Genomic DNA, 27,957 nt, shown 5'->3' with positions numbered 1-27,957 from the left:
AATTATCAGAGAGGAAATGGAGGGGGACAACTGGGCTTTCATCTGGGGTAAGAACAAGACAGGAGCATTTCAGATTAGGTTGTTCAGCATAATTTTACAGGACAGTAGTTAATTTTAAAGATAACAAAACAATTGTATATGAGAGCTAGAATAAATTCAAAATGGGTTGTCATTGAAATTCCTCATAGGGGATAGAACAATATTTGATTTGATAGAAATGAAAGGGAAAAACTACTATTATTTATTAAAAATAATGGGAAGTTAATCAGTGAATATCATGAGTAAAATATGATACTGTAGTGTAACAAACTAATTCAACACAATGCTATTTCTGTTGATTTTGTGTAAACCATTTCTTGTAAATTTAGAGGGAATGCATCTTGAGTGCATTTCGACACCTGGTTAATTGATTTGAGTCTGAAGACACAGCCTTGGACTATGAGACACTGGGATTGACATTTTTCACTATTTTCCTACTAATCTAGAGAATAAACATCAGATTAATCAATAATAAAAAATATTCGTTGCAGCCCTAGTCAAAATATGATTGAAATGTTGCATCCTTACATTTTTCCTTGTGTGGACACACTGCAGTATCTCTCCTTTTCCTTTTGTATGCTACTTTTGTCCTCCAGCTGGACTCAACTGGGGTCAGATGTGCACACTGTCCACCTTCTTTACAGGGTTAAAGTGTCTGTTTCAAGGTCCTGAGTTTGTGTTTAAGACCTTTTTTTTTTCCAACAACTACTGAACGTTTCCGTGAGGCCAACACACACACTCACAAAGCTGCAGCAGGAGATCTAATGCCGTGTTCAGGGATAAGCCTGCATGTAGATGTTGTAGATGTGGAGGGATGGGAGGTTGAGCTTTGTTGAATTCTTCAGCTGAGTTTTTCAAACTGGCAATCACAAGGCTAATTAGTACATTAGGAATCTCACATGCTCTTTGCAGCACAATGGACTTATTTTTTGTATATTATTACCTGTGTGATCTACGGCAGGTTCCTCTGTGCTCCGTGGCTATCTAAGATATTTTTGTTAAAATCTTGGCACATTGATTTTTGCAGTGCTAATCAATTTTCCATGCCCAAAAGAGGCCTTGAAGATTCCAAGACTGTCGGTCCACCTGTGATGACCAAGAACACAGTTTTAGTTCTGAAAGACTGTCTTTGCCTTCACATTGACGCATTAAGTCACTCAATAATACATAAAACTGTTGCTTTGATGACGGATGATAGATACCGAACAGCTTACCCCACACAACCTTTAACCCACCCACAGACACTACTTTTAGCCGTACCTTTGGTGTCTCTTCATGCCAGAATTCACCCTTTTTTCTTTTCTTTCTCCCCAGGATTGAAAAAGCGTACCAGGAAGGCCTTTGGGATACGGAAGAAAGAGAAGGACAATGACTCTACGTAAGTCCTGATTCTTCTTCCCAAACACAGGATATTAGTCGTTTCACTGCTGAAATAAAACTGGTATCCGACAGCAGCTCATGCATTACAGAAGAATGAAAGGATTAGAATAAGTGAGAACAATTAAGTACAGTTCCTGTCAGAAAGAGGTTAGACAGCTGCTTCCATTAACTTTGTAGAGTCTAAGAGGCTATAGCAGCCATGATCCACAGTGGTGTATTGTGTTTTGTGTTGTTTTATTGGATCAGTTAAACTTCCAGTATGAATCCTACGTGACATTTTGTTATGGATCTCCAAAATAATGTGTCAATACTTAATGTTATCAATGCTTTTGACCTTGCTTGTTTGCATACAGCTGATGTTATTTCTTTCATATCCTGGCATAAATGTTATGAAATAATGCAAATGCTGCAGGATCCAAAATACACTTAATAGACCAATTAGATCAAGTACGAAGTATTTGATGAATCTTTGAGTGATTCCAGGGGTGTTTAGCCAATTTGTAACTAAAGCATTAGACGCTTACTGTGCTGGGATGTCTCTGGGAGTTGATTTGTGAGTGAATAAGTGTGTGTGCATGGTAGTGTGAAAAAGTTTTTCCTTGACTACCCCTTTTAAATATTTCGGCTCGACTAATTAGTAGAGCACTTGATTTCAAAATGAAGGGCTTGCATGTTAAATTACTTTTATGTTCTCATTTCATTTTTTCTTCTTCTTTAACTTCTCACAGGGGGTCCCCAGACAGAGACGGGGGTGTAAGTAACAGAAAATATTTAATATATATCAGCCATTTTATTCATTTGTAAATGAGTCTTCAGATTGCACATGTATTACGGAAGGAAATCAAGTCTGGTGATTGTGAGGTACATTATTTGTTTTCTGTGTTCTTTTTACTTGCCAGGAACCCCAAGAGGTTGAATCGGTACTGAACTCAACTCTAGTCCTCTAGTAGTAGGGTAGTGTAGCATGTAGAGCTTAGATTTGTTATAGACACCACAGTACATTCTTCAACCCCTTAGCCAGTCGCCAGTGTTGCTGTTTCAGCTATCTTTTCATTAGTAGGCTCTCTGAGGGGGGATTGAGGAGGGGAAAAAACAAAAAGGGCAGTGGGATATTCCCCAGTGACATCTGGGGACAGCCTGATGAGACCTAAATCTATACAACACTGCTGGACTATTTTAAGCATGTAGGATAACAACAATAATCATCATCATCATCATCATCAGGAGAGCATTAGGAACTATTAGTACCACCAAAATGGTATTTAATTTGATGACCTTAGAATTTGCAAACAAGAAAAAGGTCAAAAGAAAGAACACATTAGGGCCTGTTAGAGGAAAGCAGAAAAACGTTGGGACAGTCTCACATGAGCTGACATCCAGAGAACACAGGATTAGGGTTTATAGGGCCAAATTAGTTGCACCATTGTTCCACTGTAGTAGGTAACATAGAAACACATTCAATGGTAGCACAGTATTGCAGAATGTATATGTATGAATATATATGTACCACCGGTTTTTTAATCATACCGTTTTTCTCTTCTCAGTCTCAGAAGAAGACCAACGGGGCCCCGAATGGCTTCTACGGAGATATCGACTGGGACAGATATGTAAGTAAAAACCCTAATGTGGAATTTTTATTTTATACTGATTTGACCTGGTGATTCAGCTGATTCAGTCAACATCAACTCACATTTTCTTTTTTTTAAATTCAATTTTAATGTCGCTGCTTTGTTTTTATCTGCCTTGAATTTGCTTAATGTATTGATCTGTATTATTGTAAAATCAATGGTGAAATGAAATCATTGATTACAGATAGTAAATCAAGTCAATGGGTTTAACTATTATCATTTGCATTTTATTGCTTGCATTGTAGGTTAAGTTTATGACTTTGTCAATATCCATTCGGTCTTGTTTCATTTAGCAGCGAACCTAGCATATTTTACGTCTGGAAGTCTCAGTATTTATCATCTGAAAAGGTCGGAGGGAACTAGCTCAATTAACCTATGGTACTCTTTGAACCAACTGCTGCTTCCCTGTGAGAATTTTATCTTCATCCAACTAATATCACAGCAGTGTGTTACAGATAACATGACAGTATACAGACATTTTAAGAGATTTACATTGACTCACTGTTTGTGTTTCAGAACTCTCCTGAGGTGGATGATGAGGGCTACAGCATAAGACCTGATGAGGAGTCAGAAGAGGGAGATATCCTCAGCGCTATTTGATTTGTAATTTGACGGGAATAATTTGCTTCATTTTTCTCTGCCATGTCACTTTAGCTTAGTAAAAATGGATTGCTTCCTTATCTAGTACAAGATCTGTTAAATATTTGCATACTGATAGGAGATCAGTTTGTGTAGTAAATCTCATTTACTGGCGAATGTACTTCATCCCCTCTCAAATCTGATGCGGCTGCAAAATTAGTGGAAACAAATCTATATTATCAAATATTCTGTTTTTTACAGAGAAATCCACACACAAAAAAAACTCCACTTGACGTACAATGATGATAATATGCATCAACTGCTTAACAAAGTGTAAAAACCGCCAATTAAAAAAGATCTAAATAAAGTTAATAAGGCACAGCATATAACACTGTTACAGAAGAACGAGTCATTGACGCACCAGACGTGAACTGGAAGTTGCAGAGAAGTGAGGAAAAGCCCCACAACCCTTCTGTGAAATCAATACAGTGATTCTCCCTGCTGCCAGGTAGTCCTGAGCAGAGGCGGCGCTCGGCTTTGTTCTATTTGGCTGTTTGTTATGAAGGTGATATTATGTTCGCTTTGCGATTACCTCCTCAGCAGGTTGAAAATTTGATCTCATTTCGAGGGACATGGACTGTCAAATATGTGTATAGCAAATTTAACCCTGTATTTGTTTTAAGTCTTGGCCATAATAGTTACCTATCAGTTAATTTACCGGTAATATTTGCAAGGTCCCAATTGGCGTCATTCCACCCCCAAAAATAATATATAATAATATTTTCTCCATCTACTTTATCAGCTGTGCAGAGAGGTTTTTTTTATAGAGCACTAGCACTACAAAATATAATTATTTGTATAATAATAATAATAAACCATATTAATTAGGAATAGACAAGGCTATATGATTAGTAAGTAGAGACGCAGGTTTTAAAAAATCAGAACAAAGAAAAGAGCGATGGCCTTCCCTGCAGAAACACAAGTTTTAATTGAGAAATTAGAGATTTTAAAACAGTCACCAAGGTAGTGAAGCTAGTTTCACCAGCGATGTTTCTGAGTTTGAAAGCTCCAACACAGTCACATAGTTGCCTTTATAACACGTAAGTCAAATGTTAAATAAATCCTTGACTGTTTGAGGAAGGGAACTTTGCTTTCCTTGACGCTGTGCTCCCACCTACCACCAAGAAGTCCCACTTCTTCTCCTCTGATGAGTCAGAAGAAGAGGAGGACCACCGGAAAAAGTTCAAAATCAAGATCAAGCCGCTGCCAGCTGATCGTGTCGTGGCGGTGCCCTCGGTCGACGAGCTAAAAGCCTCCATAGGCAATATAGCTCTTTCCCCGTCTCCTCTGGTGAGTAGCTTTGACGTGACTGCCCTCTCACTGCTGGCTGTCATTCACAGAGGGCTTTGTGTTTAGATGGTTACAGTGTGCACGTGCAAATCTCCCCTGCTTCTTGTCTTCATCCTCTTTAATTGCCCTTTAATGTGTAGAAGTAGATATTTTTATGTGCACAGATATGGCCGTGCATTTTTGTTGTTTAGATGTTGTCTTTGATATGCAACTGTTTCAACTTGTCTCACATACTGATGGTTTTTTTCCAACTGAGATAATGCATGATGTGTGTGCTTGTATCTACTGAGCTACTATCTTTTTTCTACAACATGTATTCTACTTTATCCCACTGTTTTGGGATTCTAAATAGGTCAGTGCTTCACTTTTCTTGGGTCTCTGCATGAAAACAGAAGTAGTTTGTTTTAATGAGCCAGTATGCAAGAGTACATTATGTCTCTGGTTTGAACCCTAGACTGAAATCACAATCCCTGTCCCTGTAATGAGTTGGGGTCAGCTGATTATATGATTCCATACAGTTAATTTGTGATGTTTGTGATACTGTGGTCAGTGCTGTCAGTGACCACAGTGTTCTCCCGTTTAGTCCAGTGCCATTTAACACAAGATGGCACTGGATGTCTCACCAGAGTAGAAAACCATCTGACGACGAGCTGCTGCCAAATGGTAGGGTGTGAAGGTCTTGTTTGAAGTGATGTAGCTCAGCTGATGAGTCCAAATTCAAGCACACATCCCCTTTAGACAGCCTGTAATTAGCAGTGGCACTCCAAAGCAGGCTTTGGCCTCCCTTACCTTTCTGGCTCCTACGCATAATTCCTATGTTCTCCATTGAGGACAGTTAGCTTGGGTGTCCGCCTTGAATAATTCAAGTAGGAAAGTGGGCACAATGAAGCTGTGTGTCGGTTTGCTGCACAGTGAGACTGCTTGTGGTCATCTGATCTTAAGTCCTTAATAATTCAATCCAGACTCAGTGTGTTCACCCACTGACTCTGTTCATCTGCTCAGGTGTGAATGTCTTTTCATGCTGATAATTGTAGTGTGCCTGTGTGTAGTAGAAGTATAGTTGGACACTGGTTGATTATGGACAATTTTTACCCAGGACTGATCACCCCTGACCAGTTTTAGAATTGGGCAGAATTTCTGCCAGATTAGTTGTCATTCGACCTGCAATTCCACAGGGGTCAAGATCCCCTATTAATTGCATGAATGATCATTAATCTGGCTGTCAGATGATCAGATGGATTCTAGGCATGTCAGATATTTTGGTCAGCAGTTCCTCCATCCTATTTCCCATAAAGCTACTGTCAAAAGACTTTTTTATAAACTGTAATGAACTTGTTTTAATATTAATGGAGTAGTATTTTACATGTTGTGGCTAGTGTAGTCATGACTGAGATCTTTCTCTGCAATAAGATTCACTGCAAAACAGACAGACCATATTGTTCTCTTCCCATCCATCAATCTGCAGCTCCATATTTTTCTTTTGTTCTTCTTGCTTTTTGTTCATAGTAGAATTGCACACACTAACACAGTTTTTCTCTTTTAGTAAAAACATCTTGTTCGAATAAACTTTACTGTCAACGGACAATTCAAAAGAAATTGTCAATGGGGGTTCCATGTTTATGTTTAGTGTGGCCACCCATGTCACAACCAGTTGTTTTGATTCGTACAGTGTGAGCATATAAAGTGTATATAGTGAATGTGTAATGTGAATTAACGCAATATGCAAGATTAATGAAAACAAAGTGTCTGCCCAGTTTAATAGATTAGTCAATCAACAGGGAATTAATCAACGACAAATTTAATAAAGGATTAACCGTAAAATCATTAGTCCAACAAAATGCCAAATGTTAACAAGTTCAGTCTCCTCAGATTTGAGGATTCATTGATTTATCAGTTTTCTATCATCGCAAATTGGATATCTTTTGTTTTTAGACTTTTAACAATTTTTAGAGATCACCTGGATTCGGGGAGGTTGTTATAGGCATTTTTCACCATTTCCTTACTGATCCCTTTATCGAGTAAATGATTAATTTGTTAGTCACAAAAATAATTGACAGATTAATCAGTAATGAAAATATGTTAATTTATATGTTAAGAATTGGTTTTGGGGCTTTTTTGCTTTGTGGTGTTATCATTCTGATCAGGATGTGTGGATGCTTTTTTCTTAGACAAGTAATCAGAAATAAGTTTTCCCCTCCATCTTCTTGAAATTCATATAATGCAGTCAAGGCACCCGAATGTTAACCAAGATAATGACATTGGAATTACTGGCCTGCAATGGTGAATATGAAAACTCCAACTTCACCCCTACCAGTTTAAATTAGCATTACAGCTGCCCAGAAAGAGCTTTTCCCTCACACATAAATTACATGACTCACACAGTCACTCCCAGTCCCTGGCAACCCAGGCTTACCTTGGCTATGGACTGACAATAAAAATTGTCTGATGAAAAGAGGATGAGGAGCCAAATGTTAACTAGCCTCCAAAAGCAAACACAGATTCTTTACCCTTCTTTCTAGGTCTTCCTTTTCCTTGGACTAATCCAGTAAAACTTTATCCCCAGGCTAAAACATTTATGACTTGGTGTTCTTTTCAAATACAAGTCACACTTGATAACAACCCACAGCCATTTGAATATCATTGAAATTCCTTAGACTCTACACAATAATGATCTTGCACTTAACATTGGATTTCTTCATGTGAATATAACATTGCAAGATCTTACCCCAACTGAGAGACACATGCCAAGTATTATACATATCTGGGATACTGAGTGTTGTATTTAGCAGACTGCATGAGCCTAATTTCCATGGTATTATTCGGCACATTCTGCATGAATTATTCATATGTACACAGGCTCTGTGAGAGGGACATGAAGATGGAAGTTAACAGCTTATTTCACATAAAACCTTAGCCAGGATTCTGTGTTCACTCCGTGTTAGCCGTAGTTGGGGGTAATGTGTAGGTGGAGGGATGAAGGTTTGACTGAATGCAGTGAAGAACCGCAGTACCACACCGCCTTTATTTGTCTATATAAATAATTGCAGTTGATTTAGATGACTGCCGGCATTGTACACAGATGTTTTGCTTTGCAATGTTAATATACTTTCTGCTCCAATCTTCTAACAACTCCACCTGCCTCTTCTCTTTATCTCTCCTTTCTCTTTGATGTTCTGCTTCCTCTAATGATGATGCTAACGTCTGTAGAGGAGTCCGGTAAGCGTTTGCTTTGCATGTTGTTGTGTTTATATCTTTTTTTTATGTTTCTTGACTATTAACTCTTTCATCCCTCTTAACTGGCTTCTATAATCTGCTCTGTGTTGCTGAAAATAGGCTAACTACATATGAAGCATGATATTAACCCAGTATGTAATAACTGTAGGTCTTATTATTGGCCCAGCATTTATTGGGAAAATGGCCAATATTAAGTGATTTCTCTTCTGGTATGAGTGTGTTTCATTGTGGTGTTATATATGGACAGATGCATGTATGTGACTGCTCAGTATATTTGGCACAGGAAAAGTGATTTGTTTGCCTAGTTACTTGGAGTACAAGAGCGCCGTCTTTTAAGTCGTTTCCACTGAGGTGGAATATCTGATTTTAATTGGTTCTGGAGTCTTGAGCTTCCGGTTCTTAGTCCAAATAACAAGACTACAAGCAGTGGAAAAGGCAAGGTAAAGGGCAGTTAAAATGTTAGAACTAAAATTTGAAAAAGACACCCTTTATTACATTTTATTCCTCCCTTGTCTTATTGTCTACCAGCATTTTGACTGGAATGACCAAATTTGTAAGAAGAAAATCTTACTTTTATGATAAATCCTTCATTTATCATTAGTGTAGCCAGCCACATTGCAGTCTGGTCTACACAGTGAGTCCCTTCAAGTCAAGTCACTCACTCTCTGTTCATACATGAACTCCCATAGTTACAACATGTTTCATTACTCTGGCACCAAAAGCAAAGATGCAGTATTGAATTCCAAAAATGAAACAAAAAAAAACAACAATACTGCTCTTCTGATTCTTTTAGATTATTCTTTTAGTGTCCATTTTAAGATATCTCACACAATTGTTTGGAGTGGTCCATTTTAAACATCAGCAAGTCTGTACACAACAATTTTCTAATGTTAAAGATCAATGTTAGTAGCTGAGAGAGGCTAAAAGGCCACGGTTCGCGACTCTGAACACTTCCTGTTGTTCTTCCTGTTTACATACAGCAGGGAGACACTGATTGGTTATGACAAACCAGGTTGCACTGTATCCTGCACCAACGCATCCAATGAAATTAATCCTTTCCACCAGCATGTCCCACCCCTTTGTTGCATCGCTCTAATCACCCACGGCTCACTGCACAACTGGAGCAAGCGCAAGAGTGAGGGAAAGAGGGGGAGAGGGTTGATGCGAGGGGGGCTGGACGCAGGCAGATGAAGAGATTTCAGCAGAAATTATAGAGACCAACAGGACAGATGGGTGACTTACAAGAGAGAAGAGAGGGGGAAAAAAATGACAGCTTTTAACACAAAACTGATCAACTAAAGGGATGGCGATGGAGACAGTTGAAGATAGAAATAATTGGAGGATGGATGGAAGCAGCTCTGCATGATATTTTGGATGATTTCCTGTCACAGCAGGTTCAAAGATGATACTAGAAATTCAGGCAAATATACTTTAATTGAAACACTTAGTTTTCCCTCATCACAAACAGAAGTCAGATCTGTTTGAGTAAGTCATCCTCAGCTGTTTTCTGTTACCCACTAGCCTTGTTATACAGGACCTATTGAGCTATTTGCATTTATAATCCAAAATCCACAAGCTGCATAAGGCTGCACAAGTAACTTCTCACAAAATCTAAGACAGGTGAGCACATAACACCCTCTTTATGGACATGGTATCACCCTCATTCCCAAATCTGACCAGCCAGGCCAAAATTCTTCCTCCACTCCTGATGCATACACTATGATGTCTGCTTTACTGATTTGTCACTCTCTGACCAGGTATCTCTTCTCTCTTCCTTTTTGCTGGTCACAGAGACGTAGCCCGGTAAGTGTCCTTTTCTTTTGTCCCTGGGGTCAGGCTAGATATGTCAAATGGCTTCTTGTACCTTTTTGCTTGCCACTTTGTCCTTGGGGTCGGTTGAGTAAGACTGAAAGTACGTAGGTGGGTTCAGCAGCTGAATCAATGGGTCAAAATTGATAGCTTATTTGTTTTGATGTTAGTATTTAAACAGTATGTAAACACATAAATGAACAAAATATACAAATATATAAATATATTTTCCCAGATTCTCAAAATCACTAGTCTGCTTGTGTACTTTATTTTCATCTTGAATGGCTTCTTGCTTGGTTTCTAAAGTGGGAATAAATCCGCACTTTTGACAGCTGGACTTTTTGATGTCTTACTTCAGTCACTCCCCATCGTCGTGTCTTCTCATCTGCTCCCGTTTCTTCTCCTCCCTTCTCTCTCTCTCTCTCTCTCTCTTTCTTGGCCTCTTGTCTCATGGTGAATTCATACATATGATCACAGACACTCGAGTATTTAATATCATAGCTGGGGATGCAAGGTTATTTGTACTGTTGCCTCTCCAACGGCAAAACTAATTTCTCTTTTAACTTTCTTACGCTCCAACTTGATCAGTCTCACACCTTCTCTAGTACCAAGGGTGGCTTGTTAAGAATTCAAAAGCATGTTTTGAAAGCTTTCCAATATTTCTGGCTTTGATGCCATTAAACCACTGCTCACGGTAGAGTTAACTCACTGCAGCTGCGGTTTACCAAGTTGCAATTTTCCGGCTAGTGTGATACTAACTATTGTTATTGAGTTTTAGAGCGATTTATTGTAAGAGCTTTACGTGCCCTTAATTTAAACTGTATCCTGAATGATATGTATATATTTTTGCTGTTTCATCTGATACAGCTGCTGAGTTGATTTGTTACAACTCTCTGTGCCACATTTCAATGAATTTGCAGTGTTCAATTTATCACTTAATGCAGCATAAAAATTCTTCCATTGATGATCATGCAATTACACTATAATCAAAGTGACCACTGTCATGCAGGTCAGCATTAGTCTAGGTATATTTGTAAGTAATACTAAGTATTTGTAAATGGTATGAATATAATGATGTTTAGTTGGTAGATACAAGAGACTCATGATAATGCTGAAATAAAAATCACCTATGTCTAGAGTCAATAAGTTGATTTATAGCATAGAAATAAGAAGTTTATCACTTTTATTCTGTAGTATTTCACACAGAAGGACAAAGTTAAGACGGCAGCATTGAAGTGTAAAGGAACAACTTGACAATTTCAAAAAGTATTTTCACCTTTAAAAAAGAGGTCAGCGTTTCCTGCACCGCAATGCGTGTGTGTGTCAGTCCTGCCTACTGCTGTGTAGCTTGTAGCTGTTCAGGAAGTTGCGGGGATCTCCTCAAATTAAGTCAACCCGAGGCTGCAGATCATCCTCTGACCTTCACTACTGTACACCCTATGTCATTGTTCTGTTCAAACCACACAGCTCTCTCATAATTAAAAGATAAGGATTAATCCAGGTGAGAGCACTGACATTTTACATTTTTTAACATATTCGCAACTATTATACAAAGATGGGACCTGTAGGATGCAAATTCATGCAATGTGGTACACACTGGTGACTTATCTTTTCCACATAACTTTACATTCTGAGGTTTCATGTTTTTGGGTTTTTACATTACACTGTCTTTTTTTTTATTTTTATTTTTTTTTTCATGTTACAGGGTTTGAAAAGGAATACATCCAGTAAGTATCCGCCTCACTTTTTAATAATAGTGAATTAGGAGAATGTGATGCAAGAGTCACGTGCGTTAAACAGATTTAATTTGTGGTCCCAGGTGAGGAGATTGCCAGACCAAGGCGTGTCGTCCCTACTGTTCCAACTGTGGCCTCCCCACCAGCTCCAACACCACAACCCCCCAGGTATTTACCTTCCTTGACAAGGTTTACAAGCCACTGCCACTTAATGTAATGGCGCTATATGTGCCATAATATATGTATCACTGTTCATTACTTCTATCTTATGGCATGGTAAAAGAGGTAATGGCCATGGTGATGTTCTTGGCAGGTTACAGTAATCCTAGTATTGTCTCAAAATTTAATCCTTTATTGGTGTTAAAATGTTACATGTCTCAACATTTAAATTACAAACAGCACGATAGTTTACATGTTTGAAGTTAAAACTGTCATATTTTGAGCTAAGTACCTGTTGCTCAGCATAGAGCTTTTCAAATGTCATCATCAAGCCTTTTTGGGAGTTTAACCAGCCAATCCAACCATGATACACTCTGTCATGTTCAGATGAACTGGGGATTGAACTCACATCAACCCAGTCGACCAACAATTTTATGCACCTCTTAGCAAGTTAAAAACTGGATCTTTCTATGAATTGCATCAATCCTTATATTCATCCAATAGTAGCTCTTCAGATAAAACCGCATGTGATTCAAAATATTCTAATATCTGCTTCAATAGCTACTGTAACTGGGATGTGGACTTACTTCTGTATTAACTGAAACATTTATAACAGCAATAAATCTTAACCTCTTAAACTTGACCTCTTAATTCATGCGATATTACCAAAAAGCGGTGTTTTTGAGATAAACATCTTATGTTGTGCTTCTGACACAATGGCTGATTAACAGTTTCCCAAACATTTGCCAGTCCACTTAAACTTCGAGACAAAAATTTGATTTATCATGCTTTGCTTATTATGAGAGCCTCTTGAGGCTGTTGCTGTGTTTATCTACCCAACAACACTATAAATTGCTTTGTAATGTGGGAACTCAATCACGGATTCTTCGAGCATGAATGCTTAAAAAAAGTGTTTATAGTTTATCCTTGTTTTTCATAGCTATTCCCATAGATATGAGTGTGCCTTGAGTCTTGTTATATGGCCTTTTTGCGGTTTGTTTAATGCTAGTTTTTAGTGTCCTCGAGTGCCTGTGTTTTTAACATTGGGTGTGTCTGTTGTCTGTACAGTGTAATGAAGTGTGAGAGCAATGGTACAGATGCAACAAAGTCAGCAGAGGCTATTCTCTCTCCACAGCCATCATTCATTACTCATGTTTCCTGCTGTTCTCCCCTGTCAAAAGACACATGGCAAAAATTAAGGTCTTACATCTATTATATCACAAAACACAAACTAAAACATGATACAAGTGCAATATTTCAGATTAATCTATAAAAATCTTATTTTACCATCAGTTATCAGTTGATAACTTATGTTGTCAGCTTCCTGTGGTTTTATTTTGGTATCTGTGTGCATTACTTTTTCATGTGCTTTCTCTATATCACTGTGGTTGGAGTGAGCACAGTGCAGTCCTCCTATTTTACATGTCTTACTAACTATCAAAGATTTGATGTGATTATGATAAATATTGAAAATACGATAAAATGTGGGGAGGAAATTATTTTTGCGACCCGCCACACAATAATCAGATGCCAAAAGAGGAACTGAGATGATACAGTGTGTACTGTGTAACTGTTACCTAAACTTACCTGACCTACTGTAAAAACTTCTCCTGTCCTTCCTCTGTCGCAGCAGTCAACAGACACCTGTCCCTGAGGACACCACCGCCTTATTTGGGCCTCCTTTGGAAACAGCCTTTGGAGAACAGAAAACTGAAGGTAGCCCTCCTCCTGTGTCTTTGTCACTTTGTGTTTGTGTCTCTTCTCTCGGTGTATGCCTTCGTCTATGTTGGTTCTCAGAATAGGTTTGGGTTGACGGCTTTTACCAGCGTTGTTTTTGTCTAAAAAGTGTTAGCAATACAATAAAAAGACAAAACATACACTGATTGTCTCTCTAAGGCTGCCAGCTAAATCCTGCTTGGCTGTCATAGCAGATTCTCTCTCTCTCACTCTCCACCTCTGTCTCACCTATTTCTCTAACAACATTGTTCTTCCCTCAGGCCCGGTGTGCAGTTGTGGATTCGCTCTGTCTGTCTTTGCTAAGGTCAAACTTGAAATTGGCACTCAGGTCATGTTCATGTGCACGCTGCAGCTTGTTAATATGCAGATTCTGCTGTCACCCGTTCTCATCCAGTCCAGCAGGATTTAGTGATGCAGGCTGTAGGAGGGCTCTTAACTGTTACGCAACTGCCATGTCAGGCATAACCAACATCAACTCGACTCAGTTTCCCTCTTTACGTTCATTCAGACTAACAGTACAGCTGTGTGTCTGACCCTGCCAGCTGTTAATGTTTTACCTTCTTTCTCATTATGGTTCTAACTTCACAGGATATAAGCAGCACGTCTAAATCCCTGAATAATAAAGAGTAGGGTTGTGTGCTATTGATAAAATCTTTCATCGTGGTATATGAAATTTTACACTCAATTTTAAGTTTATCAGGCACACCTAGCTAAAACTAATACAGACCAAATTAACAGTCTTGCTATAAGTTGTACCTTCATGAAAGTAATCCTCATCAGTTTTTGCTAATCACATTATTATTACATTATTACATCGAGGTGATTCTATATATAATATTTTGTCCACTCCATTAATATTGGTGATAACACACAGAATATTATATATTATAATAATATATAGTACATTAAGAATACCTCTCAGTATAACATTATAGAGTTCAACTGCACCACAAACCACAGCCTTCAAAAAACCCATACACTTGAATTAACCCCTCTTTAAAAACAGTTTCAACAAAAACTGAACATTGTAACCTTCATGAAGGGAGGGTGTATTGCAGGACTGTTTGAACAGACTGAATTTGTTTTAGACAAGTGTTTTGTTCTTTTATTAGTCTGAATGAATGTAAAGAGCTGATGTTAAATGATAAACTGGTAACTGAGTGCGTATAATGGAAATTCTTTGGATACGTGTGTTGCACAACTTAAGGCACTTGTGGGCAAATTACATGTTTTGTTGGTTTTTGAAGTGAAAAAGAAGTAAATACAACCCCTCCAGCAAACAGATATTAAAAAATTAGCCTTTCTTCAAATATTAATGCACTGTTACTTTTTTATTTCATTAACTTAGACAATACAAAAAGATTAAACAGCAAATTTGATATGTGAAAACATTTGAGTACCTTGTTAGGTCAGAACTTAGTAACCCCCCCCCCCTTCTTTGGCAAGTATCACAGCTTGCAAACACTTTTTGTAGTCAGCTGAGAGTCTTTCTATTCTTGATTTATGAATTTTCACCCACTCTTCCTTGCAGCTTACTTCAAGTTCAGAGATATTTTTAGGCATGTTTAAGATGTACCCACAGATTTTCAATGATGTTCAGGTCATGGGACTATGAGGGCCATTCCAAAAGCTTTAGCTTGTTTTTCTTGACGTGGTTCATGGTGGACTTTGCGGTCTGATTTTTTCTTTTCTTTTTTTTTTTTTTTTTTTTTCATCGTCCTGTTGTAGAAAGCAGCCTTTTTTAGTTTCAGTTTCTTGACTGACTTCAGGATATTTGCTCCCAGAATTTGCTGATATTAAGTGGAATCCATTCTTCCCTCTATCTGTGCTTGTTTCCTGCGCCACTGGATGCCACACAACCCCCCCAAAGCGGAATATTTCCACCCCCATGGTTAACAGTTGGTAATGGGGGGGGTTACAATTTAAGTACTGACTTTTGCACATGCCACAATTACTGTTCTTTTTTTCTGTTTTTTAAGTTCCTGAAATCAAAGTAACAGTGCATTAACATTTGAAGAAAGGCTCATTTTGATGTCTGTTTTCTGCAGGGGTTGTATTTACTTATTTCTACTTCAAAAATAAAAAACGAAATAGGCAATTTTTGCATACAAATTATTACAGGGGGGTAGCTAGCTCAGGGTAAATACTATAACAAAATCCTTATCAGTTAACCAACTTTTCATATATATTGCCATATTGCATAGCCCTAATTAGTATAACATCGTCTCCTCTGGTATTGAGAAAAGTGGTTACGCTAGTATTAAGCTACTTAGCCAGGTGGGTGGTGTGAAAGTTTAACTTTAATATGATAATGCTATGATACAGTGGTGGATAAGAAGAAAAAATTTAGGTCATGGAGATGTTTTTGTTACAGCACTGACTTGACCATATTTGTAGAGCAGCTGTCATCTCTGTGGCCCAAATTTTTTTGCTTTTCAAAATCAGTTTGAGTGGACTGGATTGTAGCCACATCATCATCAGCTGTTTGCATTTTGAGCTGAATCCTGTAGTCCACTATCATATTAGCATTGACAGTCAGTTAGCAAGAGAAAACTAATGAGGTGTCCTAATGTTATAACTCATTATGACTCTGTCCTCTGTAGTTTGCAACTGAAGCTGGAAATATTTTTCTCGTCTAAAGATTTTGATTAACATACTGATCTTTGCTCTTCTCCTTCATAAACCTATTCGTCTTTCAAGGCCTAAACAGTGATTAAACGATAAGTGTTTTGGTGCTAATGCCCCTTACTTGGCCTGTTTTATCCCCTCCTGAACTCAGTGGTTGTCTCTGGGTCCGATGCATGGGGTACTTCTCTGTCAGAGCCAGAATCCTCTTTGACAAGGTCCTTCCCAACAGGAAGTAAGTTTTATAAATCCCTGCATTTTGTGCTGCACTCCCTCTCCCTGGAATGACTGCACAGACCCATCAGCTCACCTCATTGAACCTCTTCATCATCCAACTAACAGACCTGCAAACTGACCCAATCAGACAATGACACTCTCCTTCTCTTTACAGTCAGCGAGCTGTGATCTGTTTCATTTCATCAGCCATTTCACAACCAAATGATGCGGTGTTGGTTGTAGTCTATTAAATGGGAGACATTCAATACCTGGCTCCCATACTGCACCAACCCCTCCTTCCTCGCTGCCTCCTCCTTGCATTTGGCATGCTGGTGACTGAATGTACTGTGTCGCATGGTGGGTGGTTTGTGGGATGATACCTTCTCCTCAAGTCGTCATGGCCATGTTTAGCAGGTGGAAATAGTACCTGTCATGTTTGGATATAAACTTTCAACTTTTGTTAAAGATTTTCTGTGTTGCAGAAGTTCTCTGTTGTCATCTATAAATTCTCTCTTTTTATTTTTTATTTTTGGCAAAGTCAGCTTTGTATGCAGCCCACCATAAGTTGCAGTGTTGTGAAAAGTCTTCAGTGACATAAATTACCATTCACTTTATACACACCTTGCCTAATAAACAATCACTGATGGTGATTAGGCACAAATCCTGGAGTTACCTTTTATAACTGACAGGGCTACTCATTGTTGCACTTGTGATTTCATTGTAGCTCCACCTCCACTTCCACCGAAGAATGTGCCACCCTCTCCCCCAACGACTGGCCCTCCCTCTGCAGATGACGCTGGTATGAAGTCGTCTTATTTATTTCTGCCTCCCGTGGTATCACACTAAATTTTACATTTGATTTCAGCAGCTTCTTTATCTCCAACTTTGTCTCTGTCTACTGGCCTGTGTGTATGGGATGTTTTATCTCCCTGTGTAAACTTACTGGTTACCTCTGCAAACACAGCCTCTGATTTTTCAGAAGTGTCAACAGAAGCAGACGGCAGGAAGCCCTCGATAGCAGATTTGGACAACATTTTTGGACCGGAGCAGGCTCCCCCTGCTGGCGAGGATACAGTTGACACGTGGGTCTGCTTCAGTGAAGAATCTCCTAACCCCCCACCTACACCAAAGGACCGTGCACCTCCACTCCCCTCCTCCCCGCCTCCCCCAGAGGAACCAGCGCGTCAGTTACCAGCCTCCCCACCTCCACCCGAATCTCCTGCCCCTCCCTTACCTACATCACCACCTCCTCCAGAGGACCCTGCACCCCCTCTCCCTACCTCCCCTCCCCCAAAACAGGACCCTGTTCCCTCTTTACCAACCTCCCCGGCTCCCTCAGAGGAATCTGCTGCGCCTCCTGTCCCTTCAGGTCCTCCCACGCCTGAAGACCGAAATCCTATCACACTCGCCACTTCTCCACCCCCTGCACCACCAAAGGAGCTTGCATCTCCCCCCGCTTCCTCTACCCCACCTCTCGACTCACCTGCCAGCGTCCCAACAGCTTCTCCTCCTAAGGCAAGCACCCCTCTGGCCGTGACTCCTCCTTCTGAGGAACCTGCAACACGCTCCATCCCACTGCCCCTTGTCCTGTCTCAAGAGGAGCAGCCCAAGAACACAGATGCCAACCAACCCATTGAGGACGTAGGTGAAACTGTGAGCTCGCCCAAAGATGCTAGCCAGGGCAACCGGAGCACACCTCCCCCTCCTCCTCCCCCAACATACAGAGCAGTGGTGTCGTCACCGGGTCCCACATCTGGAGCTGGTGGCACAAATAGCGGTGAGTTGATGTGATTCTAACTGGAATACGGTTGGTAGAGAACAAGTTTTATAGATTTTGGATTGGTGAAAATAGTAGTGACTGCATCACTTCTAGATGTTCTACAGGTTCAATGGACAGTGATTGATTGCCACACTTCACACAAATGGAATTAATTAAAACAGAGACAATTTTCTGGTTATAATATCAACCAGTTGACTAGTGATATCAATAGCATTCATATGAGTCAGGTTAGAAGTAGTGATTGTTTTGATTGGAATTTGAATGGTGGATTCATTGCCAACAGTGCACCGTCTCCATCTTCTTTCAGCTGATTGCACCATCTCTGTTGTTAAACTTGCACAAACTGAACTGTAATTCTGCCTTTTTATCCCCAGAAAAGAGGTCATGTTTTTGTCCAGTTGGGCAATCAGCAACATTCTGCTGCAGAATTGTCTTACGTTAGCAGAGTTTTTTGTTCTGACTGACTCGTAGTTAAAGGTCAGACTTTACCGGGATAGAACGTTTTCATTTTTTGTGCAGATAAAATGTCTAGTGGGAGTTTTTTTAAATTCTCAACCAGTCCTGTAGTCAGTATCGCTTTGTTGATGGACCTAATCCTTTAAGGAAACATCTCAACTGTCAATGATGTGGGAGACAACGGTCTTTTTTTGATAATTCTTAATGAGCCAGGGACCAAAATACAGAATCAAACTATCTGAAGAAATAGTCTCAATACAAGGGAAAACAAAAGAAAGTGTGTGACTAAGAGCTGAGCATAGTTTTAATTTTGTCCGGTGGGAGCTTTAAGAAAATTCTCAATAGTCAGTGGTGACAGATACCCAAGGGAAGGCAGCTAAAATAGGAGGTTGTCTTTCTTTAATCCTCTATAGAGGTGTGCATGGTGGGAAGGGACAAAGGCCCATTGACATGAATTTCAATTGAAACTATACTCCTATGTGAGCGCCTTCCTCCGGGTCTGTACATGAAACAGAAATTTAAGTTTGTTTAATTGAAAGTAATGCCAGTATTCTTATTGAGACTGCACTTAAGTAAATGTGTGTCCTATAGCATACTAAAAAGTGAAAATATTTGTCAAAGGTATGAATGTGTCTCCAGATGTTGTCTGTCTATCCTGTCTCCACTGTGCATTTGTACTCTGTAGTAGTTTTCCTAACTGAATTGGAAAGATTTCATTGAGCCTCTGTATGTTTCCGCTCTTCTCTGCAGGTCCCTCCTCTCCGGTGCGACCCGCCACTCCTTCGTCAGTCAATCCCACCCCACCACCACCTCCACCTCGCCCCCCTTCACGGCCCAAACTTCCTCCTGGGAAACCCACTGTTGGAGATGCAGTAAGATGTGCCGTTTTTTATCTTATGATTTCACCCCTATTTGAAATTGTTGTTTTGTTATTATCTTATTCTGTTGCCACAGCAAATAATTTTTCTACTACTGATCGGGGGGTTCGGTCATTCCTTGACTGGGCTGTGACTCAGGCGGGAATCTTGCAAACACAACTATATAGTTTGCTCATGGTGAAATAAACTTTTATGAAAGCGGTCCTTGCAGAACTGAGTTTATCACAATCAGCGCTTAACCTGATTATTTCAGGCAACTTATGATGGTCAAATATGTTGACCCAAAAACACAGCCAGCAATAGTATAAAGCATAAAAACACTACCCTTCTCCTTTTTATCTTTTTTCAGAATCGCCCGTTCAGCCCGCCGGTCCACTCGGCCAGCCCACCTCCCATTGCCCCATTGGCGCGGGCTGAGAGCACCTCCTCCATCTCCTCCACCAACTCGCTGAGTGCTGCCACCACCCCCACCGTCAGCAAAGAGCTCTCCGTGACTGTGTCAGGTGTGTGCCCCATCAACCATCACTGAGCTGTGCAGCCTGTCGTCTGACGGCTGTGGTCACAGAGGCTAGTAATGGTAGCTGAATTTATCTGTTCATGTCTAATATTAAAAGTTTGTTACTGATTTTATGCACTGGCCCCGTTCTTCCTTGTGCTGACAGTTTGTGTGGAGTGAGTCATAAATTTTGTATTTATTTATTTACTTATTTTTAATTTATTTTAATTTTTCCAGGGAAATTCTGACAGTTTCTCAGCAATGATGATCCACTAAATGATGAATATTAGTAGTTCAGTCCCAGGGTCACATTTGTGTTGTATCTAATTGTCATATAGGATTAAAACCCATTTATTTAAGATGATATTATCTTGAGATAGTTTGGAACACATATGTAAATATGACCACCATCATTTTGTATATTTATTTCTATTCAATTGAAATAAGAATTGATTACTCCTAAAGATCCTTCTGACACAATGAGTTACTAAAATGTACATAAATATTGTGTCTGGTTTAGGTCAACACACAAATTCAGATTAACACAGTCAGTGCTGAAGGACCTTGCAGTGCAGATTTGTGAGTGGATAATAGCCAATCTCAGTTGACAGTAACATGGCCGACTCATGGATTTAAAAAGAAAAATGCACACTCTGGAGGCGTCAGCAGTTACATAAAAACAGAATATAGTTCCTGGTTGGAGGTTGCTTTTTTAAACAGATTTCAAGGGCCAACCAATAAGATAAATAGCTTCACCAGATCCAGACTGTAACATTAGAAATTATTACATCTGTATGATGAAGTCTCTGTTGCTGTATATTTGTTGTGTTTTTGTTGATAGAGCAAAGGTCTGATGCACCTGACAGTAATATAAAAGTCATGGACACCGTTTTAATTATAAACTGCCCCTTTTCCACTTTGAGTGCTTTTTATTTTTGACATTTTCATCACATTTGTGTTAAAGATGATTCATTTTTGTTTTTTTTTATGGTTTAATTTTTGTGTGTATGACAGTACCTTTCTGATCTTTATTTTAGAAATAATTTTTCATTGGTTTGATTTTTTTTCTTCTGTTTTGTTTTGCCGTTTGTTTGTCTCTTTATTTGTCCTTTTGGCTTGTCAGAAGACGATGCTTATGTAGACAAACTGCCCACCTTTGAGAGACACTTTGATTCATTTGCAGGTATAGTAAATATCCCCTCAGAGAGAGGAAAGGGGACGGGTTGGGGAACGGGTTGGGAGCGTGTTCTTGTGTCAGTTTTTGAACGGTTTGATGCTCTTTACCCAGAGTGCACTTGAGATAGAAGGGTAAAGGCTATCACTAGCACTGTTTTTGTGTCTTCCTGATTAATGTCAGTCAAAAAGAATAGCATGTTCTCACTATCTTGTGTTGGGACAGTGAGAACAGGACTTTTTTTTCCATGTTCCCTTTTAATCATGATGTCAGTCTTTTCAGACAAAATACATCTCAAATTGTGAGATATATAAAAAGACCTTTGTGTCATTGCCCTAATACCTACCTGTCTGAGTAGTCGACTTCAGATTTTGCTCAAAGATATAGGGACATACCTCACATTCATTTTTTTTCTTTTTAAAAGTGGCAGCATTTCAGTGAAATCGTCATTTTTCTCCATTGTTTTGTTCTTGCCAACTCATACCTTCCCACATATTTCCCAAGCATTAAAAAAATATGATAGCTTTTCCCTCTTCTATTTGCATATCTCATGCATTCCACTTGTTACCCTCAGACAAAATCTGTCAGAAAAAATGAAAGCTGTGGTGACGCAAATAGCTGCATCTATTGTATAACATTTTTTTATTTCCAAAAAAATTGTAAAAATTTTCTTCCCCTTTGCCCATCGGCCCGCTCGTGAGACGTCTCTCTCTGTTTTATGTTTGTGCACCATTGGCTGTCTCGCCATGTCACCATGGCAACCCCTTGTCTCTTCTCTTGGTGACACATATTGTGTGTGTGCAGTGCAGTCACTCCCAGATACCTCTACTGAGTCTGCAAAACACGATTTTGAGTGTATTTAAGTGTTTGTGTGCTGAGTGTTCAGTGAGAATGTCTGAAGAGCTCCTTATCTGTGGGCCCTTAAGATCCATATTGTCTGTTTTCTTTCTCTCACACATCAAACGCACACTCTCATGCATAGTGTCAGATCAGAGCTGCTGCTTAAAGAGTTGTTTGAAGTCTGGCATGAGAATTAGGCTGAATTAGACAGGCAGCAGCTGTTTGGTATTCATGCCATCCTCTATTCTACCTCTGGAGTAGCACGACGCAGCCTCAACCTCAACCAGTCTCCGATGGCCATAAAGCCTCCGTCTACTCCCACACTTGACCCCTGACGCACACCTTTCACACCTGTCACTCGCGCACTCTCCCGCCATAGAAAAATACAATCCCGAGCCCCGCCACCCCCATCTAAACACCTGCCCTTTTGTTCTCTTCATGAAGCTGAGTGGTGTTCTCATCGTTCCATCACCCGACACTCACTCAACAACACACCTTTACTGATGGGATTCCACAGCAAAACAGTAGTGTGGACTAGAACAAGCCCACCCTGCTCTGCCATTAGAACAGACATTAGAACATGTTTGACACTGCATGAATTGTGTTGTTGCAGCATTTTTTTTCATATGTTACGGGAGTTATTTAGGAAATAGTACCATATGTAAACACATTCTCTGGTAAGGCATGTTCTGGTCATACCGGTGCCGCTTCCCAGTTCAGGGGCTGAATCCTACCAAGTCTGATTTCGTAGACCAAAGATAACACGATCGGCTAAAAAAAAAAAATAGTCTGTCTCGAGAGAGGCTCTGCCAAATGTAGTTGAGAAATGTGACCTTGGTTGCCCAAAGTTAGAGGACACAACCACTGCATCTTTTGTGGCCTCAAGTAACCCACTGGTTCCCACCCTTTACTGACTACTTGTGTCCCCTCAAAACAAAGCAACTCTTCTGCGTGATCTCTCATCACAGGTTTTGAGCAGTTCAGCTATTTTTCGCTGGTCAAATTGTTTTATTTAAATATTTTTAAAGGCTATAGAAATCTGGTATTTCAGAAGGAAATTAACTGTTATGTAGAAGTCAGGAAAAATAAGCATAATTTTGTGTTGAAGAAATGTGTTTATTATTCTCTCATCACATCAACCACCTGTGACCCCTGTGGTTTGTCTTGCCACCCCTTTGGTGGAAACCACTGTTGTTTGGTGGTCAGTTGTGCCCTGAGCATTCAGGCAATCTGTAGTAGCTCATAAGGTCACAGAAATACAGTATCACGTGTCTTTTTTGCATTTATTAGAAATTTTGTTGAGGCGGACACAGGTAACTGGTAAAGCTACCAGTTGAGGTGGTTTAGTGTAAGACACTGCAGGATGTAAGCAATGGAAGCTGGGCATGTACGCCACTGTTTATTCATGGTCGCAGTATGTTAATCACAGGGTGCAACAGAAAGATACAATATATATGGATATACAGTATTTACCATTTTACTGATTCACTTTTTTTGTAAGATTTTTTTTTTTTTTTTTTAGCATTTTGTCATAATTAGGGTACAGTATAGATGGTCAGGAAGACAGAGAGGGACACGACATGCAACAAAAGTGCCATGTTGGAAATCAAACCAGGGACATTGCAGCCACTTGGTATGCGTCCTAAGTACCAGCCACAATGCGACCAGAACACCACACTTGGTACACTTTGTGCCAGGTGTCCATCATGTATTGAAGTGAAAGTTACCAACATGCACTTTAAACCCTAGAACTTGCCTGAGTTTACCACTGGAATTTACGCTTTGCCAGCTGTTCGAGGAATAGCCCAAACACAGAAGTTTTTTTTTCCAATACCAATATTGATATTTGAGTGTTTAAATACAATAATGATATATCAGCCAATCGACACTTTTAGCATAAATACATAACATAAGCAAACATTTTTTTAAGTTAACCTTCACCTGAAACATATCTTTGGTTTTTCTGTGCTGCAGTTTCTTCTTATTTATCTGCCAACATATACATCGCTACTGATCATCAACAGCAAGATAATTTTGGTCTCGGTGAAGCTAGACTGTGCCATTTAAGGAGGAGACATAAGTTCAGCCTAGCCTCCAGGTCCTCTGAAGGATCCCACCTTCATAGCCTGTGTCCTTTTAAGGGTTCCAGCCCCTGAAACTGGGACACAGGATCTCTCTGTGCACCACGGACCCTCCTTCTCCCTGCTCTGTTGTCTTAGTCTCATGGCTGCCCCCTGCAGCCTGTCTTCATACATCTCATCTGTTTCATAATTTGAAAAGTGGAGGCATGGAGGAAAAGGTGAACTCAGTAAGACACTGAGGAAAAGCCGAAGAAACACGTAAACGAACAGTTTGCCACTGATAAAGAAAGCAGTGCCAACTGGAGTATGAACTGGTGTAAAATTACCATTTTCTTATGTAGCGCTCTGGAGTAAAAATTTACTGTTGCCCCTGAAACTGGCAACAACAAAACTGTCTCTTCTGGCAGCACTTCTCAGACTCTACAGCCTCAACTTCCTTGCTCCTGTATCGCACATCTTGCACTTTAAGTCGCACCGCTGCCAACACGCAGCAGGCCACACCTGGCCCTCACTCCACCTCAGTCCTGCCTGCCTCACGCACGCAAACACCTGCAAAAAGAACCTGTCTCACCCATGTTGTCACACGTCCTGTCCTGGCGGTGTCTCGGCCCTCTGTCCCTCTTCGCCCCCGGCCTCCACCTCCACGTTTCACCTCACTGTAATGTGTGATAGACCTGCCATGTGAGACTCACACTACTGTCCTTCTCTCCTTCCCCCCTCTCACCCACTCCCCTCCCTTTCATCCCTCTTCCTCCTCCCTCCTCATCCTCGCCCTTCTCTCCTCACTCTTCCTCCCTCCTTCCTCCGCCCCTCAACCCCACACAGAGAATGACCAGCCATCCCTTGTATGGTTTGACAGAGGAAAGTTTTATTTAACCTTTGAAGGTAAGTTTTCTCTGCACCAGGGTAGCGTGCGCACACACTCTTTCGAGGCTCATTTGTGCAAGCTTCGTCCCTCTCCCTTGCCCTGCCCCTTCTTTCCTCCCCTCCTCCTCCTCCTCCTCCTCTCCTCTCCCTCCTTTGCAGTCCCTCCATCACCCTGACCCATGCCATGCTAATTCCTAGCTGAGCCCCCTCATATGCAGTCACTATGTAGTGTTGTCATACTCTACCTACATTGTTCATTCTCATTTCGTCTACGCTGACAGCTTTTTCATTCCCTGAGGAATCATAGTTCATTGTGTACGTTACTAATGTCTTTGTCATCACTTTTCTTCTTTTAGTCATTTGGTTTTTGATTTGATCTTGGGGCTTTCTTATCCTCTTTGATCTTGTCTGAACAATTCAGCTTTAACAGCATGTCTGGATTAAGCATGCACATACCTCTCAGTCTTTCTCTTTGTCTTTCCTTTCTCACCCACCTGTGCTTACTCAATTAAAATAAGATGCCAGTGTCTACTGTATAAAAAACTATAAAATGAAGGGAGGTATTTGAAACAATTTTCTTAAATTCTACAGTTTCACAGTCAGAGAGCAGAGAGAAATGGGTATCTTCTACACACACAAACTGTTGTTTTCATACTACCTTACTAACACAAATATTTGTTCTCAGTTCAAAAAGTTTCAAAGTTTCATTCATTTCATCACAACAGTTTGCACATCATGTTTTGTTCCTCATTTCACCCACGCACTATTGGTTAGTGTAGATTCCTGAATTAGGGATTGGAACATGTAGAATATCCATTATTACTCTAGTGATCTTTTGGATTTTATACAAACAATATTTTAGTCACACTGATGTAAAACTCAGTTTGGGGCTTTGACTAAAAAATATTTTGATGAAGATTTTCATGTAACGTCGACTTTGGCTAAAAAAAAAAAAGAAAAACTTAACTAGTTATCGACATTGTTTGAGTGTGTTTCTTGTCTCAATCGTTGTACTTAAATGTGTGTATGTGTGCTTGTGTGTGTGTGTGTGTGTGTTACCTCCAGGCTGCTCCAGAGGGCCCAGTCCTCTCACCATGGGGGCTCAGGACACTCTTCCAGTGGCTGCTGCATTCACAGAGACAGTCAATACCTTCTTTAAAGGAGCCGACCCCAGCAAGTAGGTTAACAATTGGACACAAACTGACACATTTCTGGCATTAATCAATTGTTTTTTTGCACCAGGATGGTTATTCAGTTTATACAGCAGTACTTATAGACCTTATATGCATATATGTGTCCTTATATGTATGTCAAATTGTAACTTTGTTTATGAAGCATTTGTAACTAATGTATGAACAGTTACTGAATATTTGATGATATGGTGCAACATAGCTGTAATTTTATGTAACAATACATAATTCCACGTAACAGTATTATGAAATACTGCTCGTACACATGTACAAATCATTTACTGGTGGGTTTAAAACGGTTTAGAAATATGTTCAAAACTCAGGAAAATGTTGAGGGTCATTCTTGAACTTTGAGCTCATGGACTTGATCAACAAATGGAGTTTGCTCAGTTATTTTGGAACATGAAGAAGAAGTATTTATAAATAAAGAAATACTTTAATTAATCATGATCAGCTGGAAAAAGTCTGTCTCGGGAAAAGGAATTGTGGCCTTTGGTTGCCCAGAGTTGGAGGACACAACCAAAGAATCCTTTGTATCCTGTAATCCACTGGTTAACACCCTTTTTTGACCTTAAAGTACTTATAAATAAAGAGATACTTTAATTATAAATGTAATACTTCGTGTTAATCTTTTATATACTTAAAAATTATTGTAATTATTGTAATATTATTAATTTTCTATTTATATATCACTTACAGATGCTTCAAAGGAGAGGAGGAGGAGGAGGAGTCCATTATAATGAACATGGCCTATTTAATTTGTGATTGAGTTTTGCAGCGCTGCAGAGTAGTTTATGTCAGGCAGACGTCATTGAACATGTTCAGTTTGCTTTGATATGAGAGGAACAAAGGGTTCAGTTTAAATTGTTCATTTTGAATGGCAACTTAGCACAGTGTCTTGTTGTGCCAGTGCTTTTTAATAGTGCTTATGTTGTGTGAATCATGATTTAGAAACACTGAAAGCATGAAGGCTTTGAACCAGGCTCAAAGGGCACATTTTTGTTTTAAGAAATGACAGTATGAGAAACGAATTAGGACTTGAATCAACAAACTACGTTGGTGCTGTAGTTTGTGCACTCTCTCTCTCTCCTCCTCTTTCTCCAGTCTTTCCCTAACCTGTGTTCTTCTCCTGCTCTTCCCTCAGGTGTGTTGTGAAAATCATAGGTGAGATGGTTTTGTCGTTTCCGGCGGGAATCACGCGGCACTTTGCCAATAACCCGTCCCCCGCCGTGCTAACCTTCAGCATAACCAACTACAGCCGACTGGAGCATGTGCTGCCTAACCCCCAGCTCCTCTGCTGGTAATGACCGTGCTGTGAACTCACAACCTCACCCTCAGAGGGAGAATAATGCATACAGTTTTTTTCTGGAGGCAGTGTCTCAGTGAAGAAGTGGAAAGACAGAGAACTGACCTATTCCTTTTGGGGTTATACTCTGACTGCATCCTCCTAACACACATAGTTCAAGTTCTAACTTGAAAGTTAGACATTAAGCATTCAGATCAAATGTTCTTACTTTACCTTGCATTATAATTTGTGTTAGTAATATTAATTTCACTTAAAGTGCATGCTACCCTTAACGTCATATATTCAATAGAACTTTGCACTAGGATCATGTTACATAAGTCACCTTCTTATATTTGTAGAATGTAAATATAAGTAAATGCAGACCTTTTAAAATATGTTTGTTTCCAATCAGTGTATC

The 27,957-nt window shown here is 39.8% G+C and overlaps 1 protein-coding gene across 14 annotated transcripts in view; it reads left to right on the top strand.

The window, feature by feature from the left end:
• Positions 1 to 27,957, top strand: part of sgip1a (SH3GL interacting endocytic adaptor 1a) — an 83,191-nt gene that overhangs the window by 47,039 nt on the left and 8,195 nt on the right. For 4 of the 14 annotated variants that reach the window (XR_005707557.1, XM_040128126.1, XM_040128123.1 and 1 more), the window contains 19 exons: positions 1,354 to 1,417; positions 2,148 to 2,172; positions 2,964 to 3,026; positions 3,564 to 3,627; positions 4,801 to 4,976; positions 8,184 to 8,192; positions 10,002 to 10,013; positions 11,725 to 11,746; positions 11,839 to 11,923; positions 13,545 to 13,630; positions 16,431 to 16,511; positions 17,217 to 17,291; positions 17,457 to 18,269; positions 19,479 to 19,600; positions 19,956 to 20,109; positions 21,226 to 21,285; positions 25,023 to 25,082; positions 26,130 to 26,241; positions 27,399 to 27,554. Coding sequence is in view for 13 of the 14 variants with exons in the window: in XM_040128126.1 (XP_039984060.1) it covers positions 1,354 to 1,417; positions 2,148 to 2,172; positions 2,964 to 3,026; positions 3,564 to 3,627; positions 4,801 to 4,976; positions 8,184 to 8,192; positions 10,002 to 10,013; positions 11,725 to 11,746; positions 11,839 to 11,923; positions 13,545 to 13,630; positions 16,431 to 16,511; positions 17,217 to 17,291; positions 17,457 to 18,269; positions 19,479 to 19,600; positions 19,956 to 20,109; positions 21,226 to 21,285; positions 25,023 to 25,082; positions 26,130 to 26,241; positions 27,399 to 27,554 (2,239 nt within the window). In the remaining variant the exon portion in view is untranslated. The remainder of the gene's footprint in view (positions 1 to 1,353; positions 1,418 to 2,147; positions 2,173 to 2,963; positions 3,027 to 3,563; positions 3,628 to 4,800; positions 4,977 to 8,183; positions 8,193 to 10,001; positions 10,014 to 11,724; positions 11,747 to 11,838; positions 11,924 to 13,544; positions 13,631 to 16,430; positions 16,512 to 17,216; positions 17,292 to 17,456; positions 18,270 to 19,478; positions 19,601 to 19,955; positions 20,110 to 21,225; positions 21,286 to 25,022; positions 25,083 to 26,129; positions 26,242 to 27,398; positions 27,555 to 27,957) is intronic. The other 10 variants (XM_040128124.1, XM_040128127.1, XM_040128125.1 and 7 more) reach the window with 10 other exon arrangements.

Source organism: Xiphias gladius, chromosome 6 (assembly GCF_016859285.1).
Source record: "Xiphias gladius isolate SHS-SW01 ecotype Sanya breed wild chromosome 6, ASM1685928v1, whole genome shotgun sequence".
NCBI lineage: Eukaryota > Metazoa > Chordata > Actinopteri > Istiophoriformes > Xiphiidae > Xiphias > Xiphias gladius.
The sequence above is the reverse complement of the archived record's forward strand: the minus strand, read 5'-3'. Positions and strand labels throughout refer to the sequence as shown.